This window comes from Macaca nemestrina, chromosome 11, assembly GCF_043159975.1.
Source record: "Macaca nemestrina isolate mMacNem1 chromosome 11, mMacNem.hap1, whole genome shotgun sequence".
NCBI classification, from domain to species: domain Eukaryota; kingdom Metazoa; phylum Chordata; class Mammalia; order Primates; family Cercopithecidae; genus Macaca; species Macaca nemestrina.
In genome coordinates, this window is record NC_092135.1 from 6,813,029 (window position 1) to 6,827,531 (window position 14,503).

At 40.4% G+C, this 14,503-nt stretch overlaps 1 protein-coding gene across 2 annotated transcripts in view; it reads right to left on the minus strand.

Annotated features, from left to right (window-relative positions):
- Positions 1-14,503, minus strand: part of LOC105492445 (contactin associated protein family member 5) — a 909,336-nt gene that overhangs the window by 657,258 nt on the left and 237,575 nt on the right. For both annotated transcript variants that reach the window (XM_071072554.1, XM_071072553.1), the window contains exon 3: positions 360-553. In XM_071072554.1, coding sequence (XP_070928655.1) covers positions 360-553 — 194 coding nt within the window. The remainder of the gene's footprint in view (positions 1-359; positions 554-14,503) is intronic.

Sequence of the window (14,503 nt, forward strand, 5' to 3'; positions counted from 1 at the left end):
AATACGTCAATAAATACTTAGTAAATAAGTATAATCACATTAATAATCATACTTTGTTGGCACATTTATCTGTTTTTTAATTAATTTTTGTAGATGAGGAAAGGGAAGCTCAGTCAGTGAATTCCCCAGTTTACTACAAAAAGGGGAACATACTAAACTATCTTGCAACAGACCTCCCAATTTTCCTAGGAACTGGAGCCATGCTGGGCATGGGCCTTACAAATTGTCTAATTATTTCTAATGGGCACTCAACAGTATTAAACTACCAACAATCTAGATATTGGAAAATGATGGAAATATACTGTGGTTACCATGAGCACATCTCAGTTTTATTCATTGGAAGGAAAAAGATGTCCTACCCAGATGCTGTCTTCTTGTTTGTACTGTTTCCAGTTGCGCCCTGTGTCACTGAACATCAGGCTGTAACTCGTCACCCAGTCAGAGCTTCCGTATCTTCCCTGCGTGGCCACTGCTGTAATCTCTACTCTGTTTCCCAGGTCCATCTGGAGCCACTGTTGAGCATTGGAATCTGCTGGGGACCAACCGCCAGTTCCTGGAACAGGATCAGAGAGAGAGAGAGAGAGAGAGTTGTAGTAATGTCTCACATAGCTACAACTTTCAACTATCAAAGGGAAATGAAACAGTGTTCAACTAAGATGACTCTACCCCCAAATGGGCCCTACTCTTCCCTGCATCTGTACTTAACCCCCTGGTACTTTCCATTCTCCACCTCCATCAAAATCTCTCTCATTTCAAAAACTGTATCTTCCATGCTTCCATCCCTATTTCCTTAGCCATTATGACTTCTATCTTACAAACTCCTAGTGACATTTGTTTTATTTATTTCTCTTCTAACAACTTCAGCCTTTGATTGCAGATATAGATGAACTAGGCTTACATGCTCTCTCTCTCTAATATATCGTTCCTTCTTTTCTTCCTTCTCTTCCTTCTTTTAGTGTTCTTTCATTCCCTTCTCTCTCCTCTGTCTCTGAATATTTACTATGAACCTATCATGGGCAAGATATTGTCCTGCAGATACAAAGATGAAAGGACACCAACTATGCCTTTGTATCATTCATTTATTCGGCAGATGTTTGTTGAGCACCAGGAGTATGCTGGGTGCTGAATAGAGAGAGAGATGCTGACAAAAACATATCAAGTGATGTGAAAGAAACTATCACAAGAGGTAAACAGCAGGTACACAGAGCACAGAATGCCTCAGGAGCTGATCAGAGAGGCCTTCTAGAGACAGCCATAGTAGAGGTGACGCATGAGGCAAGTGCAGCCAAATCCCAGGAAAAAAAAAAAACATGGCAAGTTCGATGGAGATTAGCCAGGGAAAAGGGAGCAACATACACCAAATCTCAGAGGCGTGACAGAGTCTCTAACATTCTTGGATCTTCATGTGATTCAGTATACCTAACCTGCAGGGACATTGTGACACACATACGAAAACTGTTTTGGCCCGAGAATTTTGTATTTCTCACACTTGAGGTTTGCAGAAGATCAATATTAGTTCTCTCTTAGTTGGAAGACTTGTAGCCTAAATTTTCTGTTTTTATTTCACATAGAATAAAAAAGACAATATTCACTTATACTAATCCCAAGTTTCACAAATCTTCTGAAGCCCATGTGGGAGCTACTGCAGACTGTATTATGCCATGGGTAGGGATAGCATAGAAGCAACTCAGGACATCAAGTAGGGAGAGGTAATTGAAGTTTTCATTTAGAGGAGTTAATCAATAACCTTTTTCTTTCAATCTATGTCATTGAAATCATTTTTAGTGATGTTTCAGTCTACTTTCTCGCCACCTTGGAAGGAGTCATTTGGACATCTCCTTGGTAACTGAGAGCTTTCCAGAGCCCCAGCTCCTCCTGCAGAGTCTCTCATAGTACAGGGCTGCAATACAGACAAAGTGATAGAGGGCATAAAGTCAATCCTATTCTGTCTTTAAGGATGGAAAAATAGAGGACTTAAAGGCACATCTTACAAATTGTGGTTGATTTTCTTCAGTAAGCAGCTAGCCCTTAGCAGATTTTGTTTGAGAAAAGTTTTGTTTTTTTTCCTTTTTTTTTCTCACCATTCCTGAGAAGAGTCAAATGCAGGAAAGAAGGGGAAGGGAATGTGCTCAGCATCTATTGTGGAATGTATTTTATTCAGTGTTTTTTATGAATACAGTGGCAGATATGGCAGATAGTTACTAATATCCATTCTGTCTTCCTTCTGTGGTAATAGCATTGTAGTGAGTGCATGGCTTAATGGCAGTTTTCAGCTTTCTGTACTTTTATGGTTATGGCCATGTGGTCAAGTTCTCTCCAATAAGAATGTGAATGGGAATAATTTCTGCCACTTCCAGGCTAGCGTGCTCCTTCTCCACTTGCTTTCCTCTTCCACCACTGATGGATGCAGCTGACAACAAGATCTAGATGATGGCAGAATCACAGTATGGAAAGATCCTGGATCCCTGCATCATCACATGGAGGAGAGCACTTGCCTACTTGAACACATTCACCTAGTAGACGAATGAGAGCTAAACACTATTGTGTTTAAGTCAATGTGCATTGGACTCTATTCGACACTGTAGTTTTGCCTACTTGAATAAATATACAATATCCTTTTAAGTAAATAGCATTATCTCCATCATAAAGTTGAGAAAACTGAAATCCAGCAAGTTTAGAAAATTTGGCACCCACGATTAAAACATAGGGTAAATCTAGCTATTTGCAATTATCCTTCAACAGAAAAACACAAAAAACAAAAAACAAAACAAAACAAAAAAACGGTTATAAAACTCCAGAAAATTAGTAAGGAGGAAAATCACTGGAAGTGGGTATTTGATCAGAGATTCTGAGATGCCAGATCCAGGAGTACATTTTTATCATTCAACTCTGTCTTCCTCAACATATTCACAATTCCCATTCCCCTCTGCCTTTCTCTAGCTTCTCAAAATTGACAGAGAGGCTTATAGAGACGGAGGTTTTACATTTTAAAAAAGCCAAAATTATTCTGAACATATTCTTTATTTCTATTCAACATATTCTTCTGCTGCCCAGTTCATGAGGCTGCAGTCTTTCTCAGTAAAAAAAAAAAAAGAAAAGAAAAGAAAAGAAAATGTTGTTGAAATGGTCTTCTCTCAGCAATATTAAAACATGATAGAAAATAAATGTATATGGTGATTTTATCTGTAGTGAATATATGAGTGATTTTATACTTTTCTGATTTTTGTATATAACATAGCTTCCATTATCAACATGTTATTCTTTTATAAGCTGAGAATTGTATTACTCATATGTGATTTATTGCATAAAGAATATGTACAGCAATTTGGGAGCTGATAGTTTAATACAGGACTTCTGATGTTTCTGTGACCACCATTATTTTTAAAATGAAAATTCTTAAGCCTTAACTATTTCTCTTTTACCCTCAATAGTTCACAACTAGACTTCCTCATCATGCTTTAAAGCTTTTCCTTCATCTACTCTAATTAGTATATGATAAGAACTTATGTGAAGAATGGAAACAAGGAACTAGAATGACAAGAAATTTTGCCTTGCAAAGAATAAAATAACAAAGGACTGATCAAAACTAAACCAAACCAAGACAAACCACACCAAAAAATAGAGAATGATTTAACATTAAAGTTTCTGCAAATTTGTCTAAAGAAAATCACATCTCCCTTTTTCCCACAGTAAAAAAAAACTTAACTTATTAATCTTCCCCAAATTAACCAAAATGGAATAGTTGTTGTTAGCATTCATCAACACATCATGTTAAAAATTTTCTGAGCCCAAGAGCTTCAGTCAAAGCTCTTAAAATGGAGAGATGCTATCTGGGTGATAATTGCCGAGGACTCTTTCCTGCTGTTGAAGATGTTCCCCGCATTACAGCTAATAGGGAAGACACCCAGGGTTGCCAGGGTTGCTATGGCAAACGTTTTGTTCTTTCCACCAAACAATAAATGTGTTTTCACAAATGATGAGAGTAGCCTGAAGAAACTATTTGTAGTCGCTATAAAAACGCACTGCACCCACACTAGCTCCTTGTTTCTGAATTATTCCTTAAATTGGGGGTATAACGTACACACAAATAAATGCATTTGGCAAGTTGAAGGCGTCAACTAAGGCAATACTGTCTGTAATTTTGGCTGATGTATCAATGGCTATTAAACACAAAAATTTCTATAAACTCTGCAGTTTAAATTTAAAGGATATTTAACAGAAGTTTACATTTAAAGGGAAAACTTGCATTTAAAGAAAAAATAATCTCACCTTAGAGAACATCTGGAATTGTTCAAATATTTGACAAGCAAAAAATCCAAAATGATTTGGAGGCTATGTCTTAGTTATTTCTAGCCTACTCCAAACCTCATACTCTGCAAACTGTATTATCTGACTTCGGAGGAAAAGATGGCATAAAGAGATGCTGGACCAAAAGTTAGGCGATTTGATTCAAGACCCAGCTCTTTTCCTGATGTTACACTAGATCAGAAATTCTCAAATGAGCTCCATCATGCAAACAGGATAGTTGTCAGCATTTCCAAGATCATAAACTAGGAAGCAGTAATGCAGGAGCTCCAGATGCAGGAAACCTGGATCCAGCCCCCAGGTCTTCCCTGGGCTCTAAGTGGCCTCTCAAGTACACCAACACATCCCTCAGGTCCTCGTCCTCCTGCTTCCTCATAAGAGCAATTCTCACTAGAAACATAATTCACCTTGACATTGTTTCCAGTATCTCAGTTGATTCTCATGGAAATCAGCAGTAGCATTTAAAAAATTTTTTCAAAGCAGTCTCAATGGGCCAAGCAGCTAACCCAGATGTATGGCTAAAGACTGCACTCCAACACAGTCCTTCTAATTTCAAGTCCCTGCCTTAGGTTTCAATAGGAACCAACATCTTAAGAAAGCAAGAATAGACTTGTATGGAGAATTCTAAGCAAAGATTTTTGGGGTTTTTTTTGCTTTGCTTTGTTTTGTTTTTTGAGACAGAGTCTCACTCTTTTGCCCAGGCTGGAGTGCAATGATGTGATCTCGGCTCACTTCAACCTCTGCCTCATGGGTTGACGCGATTCTCCCACCTCCGCCTCCTGAGTCGCTGGGATTACAGGCATGCATCACCACGCCCAGCTAATTTTTGTATTTTTAGTAGAGACGGGGTTTCACCACGTTGGCCAGACTGCTCTCGAACTCCTGATCTCAGGTGATCTGCCTGTCTCAGCCTCCCTAAGTGCTGGGATTACAGGTATGAGCCATCATGCCCAGTCGCAAAGTTTTAAGTAAAAAAAACAAAACAAAATGAAATCAGATCTCCTGCCTCCTCCAGTCACTCCATGCTCACTTCTTTGTACTAAGACACTGCTAATCCTGCATTCCAAACTGCACACACTGGGGTAGGCTGTAAGTATGAAGCAGAATAACCAGTAGAAAATGCAGAAATTCCTCAGTTTCTACACTTATTTCCACTTTTAACTCAAAAAGGGAAATGAGAATTGACTGATGTCACACATTGGAAATGGGCACAAAACGGATTATATACAGGTCTCTGCAAAGTGAAATTGCATAACTGTCTTTCAAAAAAAGAGAGTACATTTAGTCCAAGACCAGCTGGAGTTAAAAGTGTCATACACACACACAGCAACATAGCATTTTCACACCTAATCTGTTTCTTTCTTTCTTTCTTTCTTTTGACGGAGTCTTGCTCCTGTCACATAGGCTGGAGTGCAATGGCGTAATTTTGGCTCACTGCAACCTCTGCCTCTTGGGTTCAAGCGATTCTCCTGCCTCAGCCTCCTGAGTAGCTGGGATTACAGGTGCCCGCCACCACACCCAGCTAATTTTTGTATTTTGAATAGAGACAGGGTTTCACCATGTTGGCCAGGCTGGTCTCGAACTCTTGACCTCGAGGTGATTCACCCACCTCGACCTCCCAAAGTGTTAGGATTATAGGCATGAGCCACCACCCCTGGCCACACCTAATCTGTTTTAAAAATACAGCCTGGCCATTTTTTTTTTAAAGCCTAAAATAAACCCTATAGGAAACACGTTTCCCAGGCAGGTACTTCTCCTGCCTTCCAGAAGGCCCTATGAAACTACAAGTACATTCTCACAAATTACTGTAAGGCTAGTTTGAATCATTAGCCATATCTTTAATTATTAAACAATCGGTGCCTCTGTAAGTAAAAGTTCTAGATGTTTTAGGGACACAGCTACCTGGTAATGTGTAGGGAGACCCCCTGAAACTATTGCTACGGAATAAAGGATGAAATGCTCCTGATTATTGTAAATACAAAATTGCATGCAGGATTGTGTAAAGACAATGCCAGGTTGGACTGCCAGAATGAGCCAATAGCGTGTGATGTGCTTCACCCTGCAGAGAGCCTATGAATGGACATGCAGTCAGGGAGGTTTCACATCACCAAGATTCCTATCCCAGAAAAGCAGATGTTCATAGCTCTGGGAATGGAATGCGACCCTTGTGGAGAGCCTATAAACGGATGCATGGGGGGTGCCTCTCCATATAGATAAGATAGGGCTATAAATGCCCTCATCTTGCCGCAGCTCTTCTAGGCCTCTTTAGGGTTAAGGCATACCCCCGTCTGAGAATTTCTGGTCTAACCGGTTGTCTAGCTTCATGTCCTGTTTCTATGGATTGTTTGTAACCAGCTTTTGCTGCAACTGTTACTGCCGATTAACATCTTGCTAATCATAGGTTGTGGAAAGACTGTGCTTCTGTTTTAAGGCTCTGTTAGAAATTACCGATGCACACACTATATTGCAAATTCTTATCTCTGTATATCGTACTTCTGCATACAGATGTTATGTTAAAGAATTACTTCATCCCCATGTGACCATCTCACCTCATAATCAAATGACCCTAAATCCCTCACTAACCTATGCCCGCCCTCACTAAACTTAATAATAAATGCTGGTATATCCAGTGCATTGTTGGCACCGTGGGACCAGAAGGTGATGACCCCTCTGGACCCAGATTTCACTATCTTGTGTGTGTCTATTATTTCTTGACCTGCCAATCTGCCTGGGAACAAAGAGAGAGCCCCATTGCATTGCGTGCCGCTGGCCAGATCCCGCAATAGTAATGGTAATGAATAACAGAAAGATGCTGTCCCATAAATATTGAACATTATGCAGTATGTGTAAGAGTAATAACAACATTCATAGACATGCTTGTAGCACTCAGAAGGGCTTCCTGCTCCTCCCTGTGGAACAGGATCACCCATGTGTAATAGGACCTGTGGCTGGGCAAGAATCTTTGAGGCGGAAAGCTGTTGGCAAGAACCCTGGGCATAATCTTTCTGCTCCTGGGCAGGTGCAGGAGGGCTAAGGTATTGCAGCCTGGTCCAGGCCATGCCTCCTGCACTTCCATTTCCACATTAATTTAGGGACTAAGGAGTTAACCAGGGGAAAATAACGTGGGAACTTGGCCAGGCACAGTGGCTCACGCCTGTAATCCTAGCACTTTGGGAGGCCAAGGCAAGCGGATCATCTGAGGTCAGGAATTCGAGACCAGTGTGGCCAACATGGTGAAACCCCATCTCTACTCAAAATACAAAAATTAACAGGGCATGGTGGTGCGTGCCTGTAATCCCAGCTACTCGGGAGGCTGAGGCAGGAGAATTGCTTGAACCCGGGGAGCAGAGGTTCCAGTGAGCCAAGATCATGACACTGCAATCCAGCCTGGGCAACAGAGTGGGACTCCATCACTAAATAAATAAAAAAATAAATAATAAATAAATAAATAAATAAATAAAGTGGGAACTTGCCAACACACCGTGTGGGTTGCAAAAATGATAAAAACCTATAAGAAAATCTGGAATGACCCTGACTGAGACCAGTCTGCAGAAAACAACAAAGGAGCTTTTAAGAGATTCACATAAGGGAGGGGTGAGTTTGGATAATAATCAGACCTGGTTATCATAGTCTGATTAAAGAGTCTGCCTAAGGAGTAATGTCTAGGGAGAGTGGTTCTGTGTATGCCTTAGTTTGGATTTCCTGGAAGTCAGTTATGAAACAAGGACTTGAATGCAAGTAGTTCATTTGAGACGTGATCCCAGGAAGATGAGACAGGGCAGAAAGGAAAGCCCATCCATGCCACAGCATCAGGCCTTCATCCCTGTGAGTGAACTTCATCCCACTGGGATAGGGGGAACCTTAGGGTTATCTCATTCGAGTGGGAGGGAGCTGGGGTTTTTAATACACCAACTTGGTCAGGTATTAATTGAGGGCTTCTGGAGAGCAGGGTGGCATCTAAAGTACAGACAGAAACACCGAGAGGAGAAGTTCAGCTATTAGGGTTGAAAGTGTTCCTGTTGAGGATGTTCTCAGGTCTCTATCCAGATCCTCTTCATCCTCTAGCTGTGGGTGCTAGATGACAGCTAGAACTATCCCCTTTTCCAGAGATTTGTCCTTGGCCAAAGAGAAGCCTTCTTGCCTGGGAGCTGTCACTTCCCGTGTCCCCAACTCAGCGAGTGTCGACTGATACAAAGTTCAAAAGGCCGGTCTCAGTGTCACAAGGTATGACAGACTTTATAGTATAGTCTGAGGTCTAGAACATCTTTGTGGCATCTGAAGGAACCTTGACTCCGTGGAGACTATACCCTTGCTAGCTTTCCCCTCTGCCTTATCCTGCTTCCCTCACGCCCTATCTCCAGAGCGCAGTGCCCCAATAATTACTTCCCCAAGAAGCCCTGTCTCTGCTTAGCTTCCAAGATGCTGGCTTTTGGCTGAAATGGTGAAGTCTGAAAGATATGAGCACCAACAGCCTCTGAGACAGTGTGTGCACCTGGCTTCACACTGGTGTGTCTGTCAGCGTCTATGGTGAGAAAGCTGTGTTATTATTTTGAAAGTTGCTCAGTACTCAGACAGTTTTGCTGATGTCCTCTAATAAATATCTTCGCTTTGAAAAAATGGAGCAATCAAGGCCCTGATGGAGCAGGAAAGGAGCTCTGCTGCCTGTTTCATAGTTCAGAAGTTATAAAAGAAGTGAGGGGATTTGGCAAAAGGGCAGTCTGAGCTGGGAAGAATTGGAGTTCAGTCCCAAGATGGATATTCCATATTCATGACCCCTACAGACCAAGGGCTGATTCATGTGTGCATAGAAACACCCAGGTGTTTTTAAAACCTTGGATGGGAGGGTCATGTATATAAAACTTAAAGGGTTTAAAACTAATTGTTCAATATGGTAGTGAATATTTAAATTTAAATTTCACTTAAATTAAAAATTGAATTTCTTAGTCACGGTAGCCGCATTTAAATGCTCAATAGCCATGTGTTGCTAGTGGATACCTTGCATAGCACAGTTATACATATTTCCATCTTTGCAGAATTTTCTATTGGCCAGTGTTGCTGTAAAATTTCTCTTATAAAATGAGTAGAAGCTCAGTTCCATTTTAACTTGGCAAATCAATACACTCCAACTCTGCCCATCTGCTGCTCAGACCTAAGAGATTGTTAGTGGATTCTAGTGGATTATGTATACCTGATTTTATATCTATATATATGTACATGTATATATATATATATATATATATATATATATATATATATAATTATTGAGTTCTTGCCATGAGTAAAGCAGTGTAGAAGATTCAGCAGCAGGGTAAAACACTGTAGGAGATTCAGCAGCAAGGTAAAACACTGTTCCTGTTTTTAGGCATGTAGAGAAAAATTACTCTCCCAAGATTATCAAAGGGAAAAGGAAGAACTGGAATTGGAAGTGATTTGAAACTGCAGATCTTATATTGATGACATTACCACTTACATTTTTTTTCTCTTGAGCAATGTACTTTATGCACAGTTGAGCATACTACATTTAACTTAGATTCTTGGTGTAATTTTCTTTTAAAAAACAGTGTCTGGTCGAATTCTGGTGTTTTTGAGTTTAAAAGGTCACTTTCTACCTTGTGACTTTGGACAGGTAATTTCCCTATTTCTATAAAAATAGTATGGTTAGTGTCTAACATACCAAGGATAAAATTATATATATATATATATATATATATATATATATATATATGTGTGTGTGTGTGTGTGTGTGTGTGTGTGTGTATGTATATATCTATATATACACACATACACATATATATAAATATATATAAACTCACAGGCATCACAACTATGGACACAAAATGACTAAATATGAGTGTATCGAATTGCATTACTCTGAATGAGAGAGAAAGGAGAGAAAGAGGAGAGAGAGAAGGAGAGAAAGAGAGAGAGAAAGGGATAGAATGAATATTTATAGACATGGTTGATTATTCTCTTACTTCATGTCAGATGATTAATCTAAATTCAGAGATGGTAATTCCATCCTCTTTGACTGTGATTGTTTCAGGACTGGATGGATGACCAAATTATGGAAGCTGGTGAAACAGGAAAGGGTGATCCCGGGTCTCGGGTCCTTGAAGAGCTTCAGTGCTCTAAGAATTGGTTCCCAAACTTTTGTGAGCATCAGAATCATTTAAGGAACTTGGGAAAACATAGGTTTCGACTGCCAGAATTCCTAATTTAGTAGGTCGGTGTGAGTCTAGATAATCTACATTTTTATCAAGTTCCTAGGAGATGTTCATTATGCTGCTATTTCAGGGCTCACACTCTGATAGCTTAAAAAAAACAAGCCACAGGAGGTCATGGTCTCAATGATTCCCAGAATGTTGTAAATCTGGCTGAGATGTTCGGCAGGCTTATCAGTTCCAGGACAATGCTGCCACTGAGGGTGGTATTGTTGAATTAAATCTGCCAGCCCTGGAGCCTGCCCTTTTTGAGAATTTCCTTTTGTTTTTAATAATTAATTTTTACCTTTAATCCTTTGGTAATGAGAAAAAAATCCCACAGATACAAAAAGTCTCACAAAATGAATGTTTAGCTTAATAAAGTATTATAGGGTAAAGACTCTTAAAACCACTCTGTTCCGGAAATAGATATACGAATGCTTTTCAATCTTTATCTGAATAATGTAATATTTTTCAACCAGTGTGAGCTGGATTCTGTTATTTACACACAGAAGCACACTAAAAGATACCCCAGAACACTTTCTGATTGCTGTGGATATTTTTGTAGAAAAGATTCATTAGAAGCCAGTCCTTAGCAAAACAAATGATAAAGGTTCTTTGATAAAATCTGGATTTTTAATGCAACATGTTCATTGGCTAGAAAATTAAAGTCAAGACATGATCAACCAATTGCATAGATGAATATAACTGGAATAAGCAAGGAGTGAGATACTCAAAAGGAGAAATGAGGAGGGCATCACCATAAAAGAAAAAGTCTTCAAATTGAAAATCTGGAGAAAGATGAACTAAAGGATTATATTAACTCCCATTTTCTGGTTCTTTGGCATTTGTTATATGCTACCATTTTCACTTCTCATAGTGCATCCTGTAAACCTTAACTTATCTTTTTAAGGACATGTCCGCGATGTTTAACTGAAAGACTTCTTCTAGAGAAGAAGACTCCAGTATCCAACAACATATCCAGTAGACTCCTTCTAACTATTCCTGGTTAGACAAAGAACCACACAATGTTCTAGTTGAACGTATCTTATTTCCTCCTAAATGTGACACACATTGAAAACGTTGTAAACTGGCATTGTAAATTGCTGTTGTAAACTGCCAATCACTAGACAAATGTAAGTCACTAATAATCATGCTTTAATTCTATTCTTACAGTTTTGTTACAAGGCTTTAAGTTAAATTCAAAGAACTAACGAATTAAAGAAGCTCTTGTCTCTTTGCAAAGTGTTAGAAACATGAAAGTGGTGGCTCTCTGCACTTCATGGAGTGCTACTTAGAGGTCATCTCAACCTGGCCCTTCAAAGGAAGTGACTTACAATCAAGAAAAATAGAGTAAAGAATGAAGTACATGGATTTCGCTTCTTTCTTGGAACTTTTTGTGTGTGTGTGTGTGTGTGTGTGTGTGTGTGTGTGTGTGTGTGCGTGCGCCAAATGGTGATGTTTAAATCTTTGAATTATTAGACAGAAAAAAATTTTCTACAATCCCTTTCCTTCTCCTCCTATGTGGTTTTGCAATTAGCCAACCTGAATAGAGGGCTATCACATTGGATTTGTCTCCATCTGAGACAGGGTCCCAAGGTTCCTATTAAATAGCAGAAGGTTTCTGTCCTGTATCTTTCAATGATCTATAGCTGTCCTAGTAAAAGAGGCCTAGGGCATTGTTTAAATATCCAGGTCAAAGTTAGTTTTTCCCTCAGGCATATTAGGCCACATTGAGATTTTAGGGGCACTCAAAAGGCAAGATATATAGATTTCTCTTTCTTCCTTGATGTCTGAAAATCTTTTCTTTTGGTTAAAATACTGAGAACCCTAGGGGAATACCAAAATTACCTGAGAGCTGATTATGTCAAGAGCACCTTTATTCAGGCTAAGATCTCATATCAACATCAATAAAGAAATTGATTAATGAGGGGTAGACAGACCTAGATTCAAATTTAAGCCCTACTAAAATTAGCTGTGTAGTTTTAGGCCACTGACTTAACCTCTCTGACACTGTTTCCCCATCTTAAAAAAATGAGAAAAATACCAGAGTACTAAAGTGATGATAGAAATGAAGAACCAAAGTTTTCAACATGGTTCCTTCTTTTTCTACTCTCTCCTACCCCTAAGATCCAGAGTAAGTAAGTCATAGAGGTGAGAATTGAAAGAACAAAAGGTTCAATGATACTCTAGAATGCTGCATCTCAGATTTCAATTTGCAGATGCACCAGCTGTTAAAGCATGGGTTCTGATCCAGGAGTTCTGGGTCAAAGCCAAGATTCTGCATTTGTAACAAGCTCCTGGTGGATGTCCCATCTTTTACCACCATACACAATTCGAGTGGGAAGGGAGAGTGTGATGCACCAGAGGAAAGCATAGATTTGTCCCATGCCTGGGGCAGCTAGGACAGGACACAAGAAAGGAAAGGTGCTGAAAAGAGAGAAGGGAGGTTCACAGGGAGAGGGGGTTATCCAGTATCCGATTTCTGCATAGCTTACTGTCTTTTAAAATAGATTAAATTCAATGTATTTTTTGAGATGCTTGCCTGTGTAAGTTGAGATTGTGTGTTTCTAGAATGACAATTTTGTTGTCATGGAGAATTTGATTTCTTATGTCAAGGCATTTTCAGCTTCCTGGGTTCAAGGATGGATAAAAAGGTTTAAAATCCTTACCTCCTGCTTTGGCACAGACTCCATGCACACTTACCACCCTCCTTACCACTTCCTTGGGCAGCACTGATTACAAAATGCTAAGGACCCTAAAGGTCTTCTGAAGTTGGTTTTCATCTTGATGTCATCAGGCCATCCATGAGGAGATTAGGGTTGAGAGTGAGCAGAAATCAGGGTTCATTTGCACAATTAGCATATCAGCTGTCTAGAGACTTGTTCCAGATTTCAAGGTGAAAATCCTGGGAATCCAATTTCACAAGCAACACTACAACGTCTGCTGTCTGGAGACAACAGGAGTCTTCTATCTGGATTTATTAAGCCCCACAGAATATAGATCTAATCTACTCTGTTTTATTTATACACACACACACACGCATATATATATATATTTGAAATGGAGTCTCACTCTGTCACCCAGGCTGGGATGCTGTGGCATGATCTCAGCTCACTGCAACCTTTGCCTCCCAGGTTGAAGCAATTCTTCTGTCTCAGCCTCCTCAGTAGCTGGGACTGCAGGTGCATGCCACTATGCCCAGCTAATTCTCATATTATTAGTAGAGATGGGATTTCACCATATTGGTCAGGCTGGTCTTGAACTCCTGACCTTAGGTGATCCACCTGCCTTGGCCTCCCAAAGTGCTGAGATTACAGGCATGAGCCACTGCGCCCAGCCTCTAATCTATTTTAAAAGACAGTAAGCTATGCAGAAATCGGTTACTGGATAACCCCCTCTCCCTGTGAACCTCCCTTCTCTCTTTTCAGCACCTTTCCTTTCTTGTGTCCTGTCCTAGCTGCCCCAGGCATGGGACAAATCTATGCTTTCCTCTGGTGCATCACACTCTCCCTTCCCACTCGAATTGTGTATGGTGGTAGAAGATGGGACATCCACCAGGAGCTTGTTACAAATGCAGAATCTTGGCTTTGACCCAGAACTCCTGGATCAGAACCCATGCTTTAACAGCTGGTGCATCTGCAAATTGAAATCTGAGATGCAGCATTCTAGAGTATCATTGAACCTTTTGTTCTTTCAATTCTCACCTCTATGACTTACTTACTCTGGATCTTAGGGGTAGGAGAGAGTAGAAAAAGAAGGAACCGGCCGGGCGCGGTGGCTCAAGCCTGTAATCCCAGCACTTTGGGAGGCCGAGACGGGCGGATCACGAGGTCAGGAGATCGAGACCATCCTGGCTAACACGGTGAAACCCCGTCTCTACTAAAAAGTACAAAAAACTAGCCGGGCGAGGTGGCGGGCGCCTGTAGTCCCAGCTACTCGGGAGGCTGAGGCAGGAGAATGGCGTAAACCCGGGAGGCGGAGCTTGCAGTGAGCTG